We start from the raw sequence: 6,349 nt of genomic DNA on the forward strand, positions 1-6,349 counted from the left end.
TCGATTAATTGATTGATTGTATGCTATTGATTTGCTAAAATGGTTTGGAAATAAATTATGTGATTGAGTTTATGTCAATATATTTGATATTGTTGTTGGATGTGAAAAGGAAAGGGAGGTTTTTGATACCTGATCTCATCTTGAGCTTGGTGATTGCTTGCTTTAGTGATGGGATTGCTTTTGTGATGAAACATGGTAAATCTGGTGCTGATATAATCTAGTTTATATATCATACCCTGGTTACAGTTCAAATATATAGCTAAGAATTTTAGGTCATATACACGTTAAACGAAAACAGTTAGTTAACAGATTACAAATAACAGTTAACATATAATGGATTATAGTTAACAGTTTATAAGTAACAGTTAACATATAATAAATTATAGTTAACAATTTACAAATAACCGTTAACATATAATAGATTATAGTTAACAGTTTATAAATAACAGTTGTTGAGGTTTAATATCACACAGCTAAATAAAGTCGCGGAGTTTGCAAGGGGTCGCTTTCTTCTTCGACTTTATGCCTGATTCGGGAGTTAAGATGATTGAGCAATCTGCACACAAAGAGTCATAAGAGGGCGAGAATAAATTCCCTCATGGTACCTCCGATGATCAAGTCAGTCGATGAACTTGAGTTTAAGGGGAATCACAGAACTGTGTGTTCTTGGGGGTTTTTAGATTGCGAACCTTTAGCTATAATGAATAGCCGCTATATTTATGGGAGATGCCGATGGCAGGTTGGTCACTCCATGAGTATACAGTAAGATGGTAGTGAGGTGGTGATGAGGAGTGACTGGGAAAATAAATCATCATTCGCTCCACATGTGTTGGTTTGTGAGTGACGGGAGATCACTTCGGTGGCATTGGGAGCCAACAGCCGACAAATCTTCAAGACAGTTGAGGAGTGACACTTAATGATGATCGTCAAAGATTAAACAATGTTGAGAAGTGACACCTATGCTGACAGATTTGAGATAAGGGCAATCCTTTAGTTTCGTCGAGAAGCAATGCTCATAGGATCATATCTTCGAGTTGCTGACTTTCGTGTCGACCAACAGCGCCTTTCGCATCGACTCAGGAGTTTTGGCATGTTTGACTGGTGGGAATGTTGTCTCATCTTAGCTAATAACCGTCTTTCGAGTCGACATAAAGAAGTCGACTCGTCTGGGAGGTCAGGATCTCTCGTGTCGACTGTCACCACTTCTCCCGCTAACGTTAGGGTGTCAGCTTTTTAGGCTGATCGAGATGCTGACCCATCAAGTCATATATTCATGGAATAGATATGTCCCATAACAACAGTTAACAGATAATGTTTAATAGTTAATAGGATAATGGTGTTAGTTAACAGCTTATATATAACAGTTAACAAATAATGAATTATAGTTAACAGTTTACTAAATATAGTTACCAATTTACCCATTAAGGTAAACATGTTATCATGTTAAATGAGAACGTTCACACATAAGCGTGATATGGAACCGCTGCATTTTACATTTTACTTTAAAAAACACAGTTAACATATTAATACGACAACAAATTTGTACAACGTTTATATATCACACCCTAGTTACAGTTCATATATGTTATCAATCTACTCATTAAGGTGTGATATATAAACATTGTACAAATTTACTATCGCATTAATATGTTAACTGTGTTTTTTAAAAATTAAAATGTAAAATGTAGCGGTTCCATATCATGCTTATATGTGAACGTTCCCATTTAACATGTTAACATGTTAACCTTAATGGGTAAATTGTTAACTATATTTAGTAAACCGTTAACTATAATTCATTATCTATTAACTGTTATATATAATCTGTTAACTAACACCATTATCCTGTTAACTATTAACATTATCTGTTAACTATTATTTATAAACTGTTAACTATAGTCTATTATATATTAACTGTTATTTATAAACTGTTAACTATAATCTATTATATGTTAACTGTTACTTGTAAACTGTTAACTATAATCAATTATCTGTTAACTGTTATTTGTAATCTGTTTAATGTGTATATGACCTGAAATTCTTAGCTATATATTTGAACTGTAACCAGGGTGTGATATACAAACTAGATTATATCAACACCAAATTTACCATATTTCATCACAAAAGCAATTCCATCACAAAAACAAGCAATCATCAAGCTCAAGATGAGATCATGTATCAAAAACCTCCCTTTCCTTCTCACATCCAACAACAATATCAAATATCTCGACATAAACTCAATCACATAATTTATTTCCAAACCATTTTAGCAAATCAATAGCATACAATCAATCAATTAATCGAAGTTCTTTCTTTCATGAATACCTCGATGCCCCTCTCTCGCAGCCACATGCAACGAATCAAACCCTGACCTATTCCTCCTCGCCAAACTCTCTCTATCCGTGTACCTCAACAACTCCACCACAATATCCAAATACCCCTTCTCCGCGCAATGAACAACGCCATCGCCCCCATCTCATTCAAATCATTCACCATCGCCGACCTGATGGTCGCAAGCTCTGCGTCAAACACAACCCCGGTCCCCGTCATCTAAGCATCAACCTCCCCTAAAATCACCCTAACATCAGCGAGATCCTCCTTTGCACCGCCAAATGGAGCTCCGTGTCGTTGTGCTGGCCGGTGACCTGCTTCACATACTTTTATGATGTTGAATTAAAACCCTAAAGCGAATGCAATCAGCGTTTGGATTTGGAAACCTGGTGGTGGTGGTGGTGGTTGGGGGGGGGGGGAAGGGGACATGTTAGGGGCGTCGAGGAAGGAGGGAGGAAGGATACAGAGGAGGTAGAGGAGGAAGAAGAAGTTGGGTTTTGGGGGAGATGACAGTGATTTTGGGGAGAGGTAAAAATTGAGTTTTGGGGTAAAAATATAAAAATTGAGATAATCATAAGCTGTCATGAGCTGGAGGGGTTTGGGCACATTTTTTTAAATTTAGAGGCTGCAACACATTTTGAAAAGTATGAGGGGTTGAGGCACATTGCCTTTTGGGTTTTGGGGCCTTGAAGCAAATTTTCCAAATTATAAACACTGATCGATTATATTTTAATTCTGTCCCTGGAATCCTGGATTCGGCCCATCCGGCCTAATCCAGGCCACCAACACGAGTCTCTGCATGCGGACAGAAAAGGAAATAAAAAGAGAGAATACAAAAGAGAAAAGAATCGCTTTGAGCGTGGGCGCCACTCACGATGAAACACGACAAAGGGCCTTGCTGATCGCTGAAATTACACCTCTACCCTCCTCCTTCTCCTTCATCAAAACCCTCCCTCCCCTCTCCTCTCAAACTTCCCTCCATAATCTCCATCAAAATTCCCCTACCCCTTTCTCCATGGATTTTATCTGCCCTAAAAATCCCAAGGTTAAGATACAGTCTTTCTGAGAATATTACATCTCCAATACTTTGCTAACTTTTGTAATTCCTTTGTTTTTTGTTTCAGATTTGGGACGGAAATGGCTTCACTCCGTGTTTTGAGAATATATATCCTTATTTCCTTTTTTTTTTCTTTGGGAATTTCTAGTGGTTTCAGCTCATGCATCGTATAATGTAATCCTTGACGTTATGTTGATTACGGTGTTTGGTTTCGGAGCGAATTTTGTCACTATAGCTGCTGTTCTTGGTCTTGCAATCAGTAAGAGGAATGCTGAAAGAAGTCGGGTAATTTTTATGACTAAATTCACTTGTTAATTTATTTTAGGGTTAATTTCACAAACCCCCCTAAACTTTGGGGGTTGTTGCACATAACCCCTTAACTTTGTTCATCTCACATAACCCCCTTCATGTAATTTGCAAATAACTAAAATGTTTTTGAGAGAAAAAAAAAATCTCAAACTTTGTCACTTGTCGTGTACACACAACATACTTTCTCCTCAAAATTTTGAGCATTTTCTCTCTAGAAACCCTCCCCAAAATTTTGAGTTTTCTTTTTCTCTCAAGAGCATTTTAGTTATTTGCAATTTACAAGCAGGGAGTCTATGTAAGATAAGGTAAAGTTTAGGGGGGTTTTGTGAGGCACGGGCACCTCATAGTTCGGGGGTGTTAAGTTAGATAAACAAAGTTCAGTGGGGTTATGTGCAACACCTCCCAAAGTTCAGGGGGGTTTTGTGAGATTAACCCATTTATTTAGCGCTGAACAGAAACAGAACTGTTAAATGTTTGGTTGTTACTTTTTTGAGATAACAAGCAAGAATTGAGTTGTTTAGTAGCCTAGTTGCTTTTTTAAATTCTTTTTGGTTTGTTACTTTTCCCCTTAACTAATTATATTAATATCGAGATTTTACATTTTGAAGGTTAATACCCTATAACGAATTCAATCACAATATACTCTTTATTGATCTATTCATACATTTCGCTTCTTAAATGAGTTACTAATGTTGTTGGAAGCATGATCAGAGTCAAAATGTCGTACTATAGTTTAGAGTCTGCTGAAAAACATCAAATCCATGGTGAACCTTGCATCTACAAGAATATGAGAAACTATAACAGAATTTTATTAAATCAAGTCTCTTTATATGGTCACAAGAATCCTTTGATTAAGAAAAACAAAATTTTTATCCAAATTAAACAAAGGAACCAAACTGAATAACTTTCCAGATTTCCTTACAATGCAAGGTTGGCAAAGTATCCTAATTGACTAATAAAAGTTATCAAAATTAGTACACAAAATATAAAATTGAATATTTTATTCTGCTTCACTGTCCTCTCTGTCTCCTTCACTGTCCTCTTGATCTCCTGGTGCCCCATGAACATCACATTCTCAAAATCCCACTTTAGGCAAGTGTCAAATAGATGTACCATTTGCCCACCCCCCATAACAAGTGGTTGTTGTGGTTTAGAGGGGTTTGTTGTGCAATCTTCTGATTGAAGGATGAGCATCACTTCTTTTTTGCTTACATAATTATCACCAGCTGCATTTTGATTGCCTAGAACAATGAGATTATGAGTGTTAGAGTATAAAATTACAATCCTCAACCCTGAACACAACATCCAAGTTTTGCTACAGTATCAGCGTTCTTTTGAGGATTTGAAAATTTTGACACCATTACCTGCTACCAGGTTTCGGCCCATAAAAAGGCTCTCAACTTATGGGGGCGTCTTAGATAAAAAATTACAACCCTCAATCTTCACCAGAGCTTTAGAGTTTTGGTGTAGTGGTGTAGTGGAAGGAACATTTGACATGGTACTTGATTGACCTAGGTTCAAGTCCCATTGGACACAAATCAAACTATGGGTTTGGTGCCGTGGTAGGGTCCTTTGACAGTTAGATATTACAGTTGTGATCTTCATCAACTTCAGTTCTAGGAATGTCTTGATGTTATTGCTTTGTTCATAAAAACTTCTTTCTAACTGGTTCTTTATTCACTCAACTAGATTTATTGTCTCTCTCTATCAGTATGTACAGGAGATAAGGACTGCAATCTTTGACATCTAACCCTTGTTTCACTTCTTTTAGTTGTATTGTTGTAAAATTGTTAATGTTGCAACCACTTGATGCATGAACGATTAGGGCTCAGTATGCTAATTTCTTGCATGTATACCATTTAAGTCGTATCAAAATTGCGGAGTTGATTGTTTGAATTGGCGGCATGACTTGTAGTTCCAGATTTGGTATGACTAAGCTAGTTAGCCCTTAAGTATTAAAACGCTCCCCATTCACATATGCACGCACATATTTTATATAATATCTATGTGTGTGTGTGTGTACGGGATACGAGTTGCCATCTCATTTTTGCAAAATGAGTTACCAATATAAATTTGTGAGACGCTCTTGTTTTGATGTGATTAGCAGGGTGGGAAACATAACTCCACTATTCCTTGGTAGCTTATTTATCAAATCTTATTTATCAAATGCAGTTGCCACATACCCATTTTATTTTCACCCCCCCTCTCCTTCTCCCCCCCCCCCCCCCCAAAAAAAAAAAAAAAAAAAAAAACCCCACCGAAACACAGGTATGGCGAAATACTTCAGTTCCAATATACATTTCACCTAAAGTGGCTTCCCATACCCTACAAAACATAAGAGTTATGGTATTGAGATTTTTCTTCTTACTTATTTCAAGTATTTTTATGTTTGATTTACTTTTTCCATGGGTTAATAGTTTTTATTATTATTAGTTCATTACTCGTTTACATTTATTCCGAGTGTAGGCTTTAGACTCAGTTCAATTGGATTTTTCCGCTTTAGGTGCTCTCTGTATGTTGTTAGTGTTAATATTTTTATAGTTGATTTTTTTTACCATGCTATTTGATGCTTTTTTGTGCATTAGCGCCTGCATTTTTTTGGACATTCTATGTGTATTGTGTTAATAAGTTTCTTGTTTTTTCTCTACTTCTTCT

At 36.5% G+C, this 6,349-nt stretch overlaps 1 protein-coding gene across 1 annotated transcript in view; it reads left to right on the forward strand.

The window, feature by feature from the left end:
- The window catches only part of LOC109843967 (ABC transporter C family member 13), an 82,469-nt gene continuing 79,319 nt past the window's right edge, over positions 3,200–6,349 (forward strand). The window contains exons 1-3 of the mRNA XM_020412966.1: positions 3,200–3,373; positions 3,453–3,493; positions 3,586–3,670. Coding sequence (XP_020268555.1) covers positions 3,344–3,373; positions 3,453–3,493; positions 3,586–3,670 — 156 coding nt within the window. The 5' untranslated portion in view covers positions 3,200–3,343. The remainder of the gene's footprint in view (positions 3,374–3,452; positions 3,494–3,585; positions 3,671–6,349) is intronic.

The sequence above is a fragment of the Asparagus officinalis genome, chromosome 5, assembly GCF_001876935.1.
Source record: "Asparagus officinalis chromosome 5, Aspof.V1, whole genome shotgun sequence".
Lineage (NCBI taxonomy): Eukaryota > Viridiplantae > Streptophyta > Magnoliopsida > Asparagales > Asparagaceae > Asparagus > Asparagus officinalis.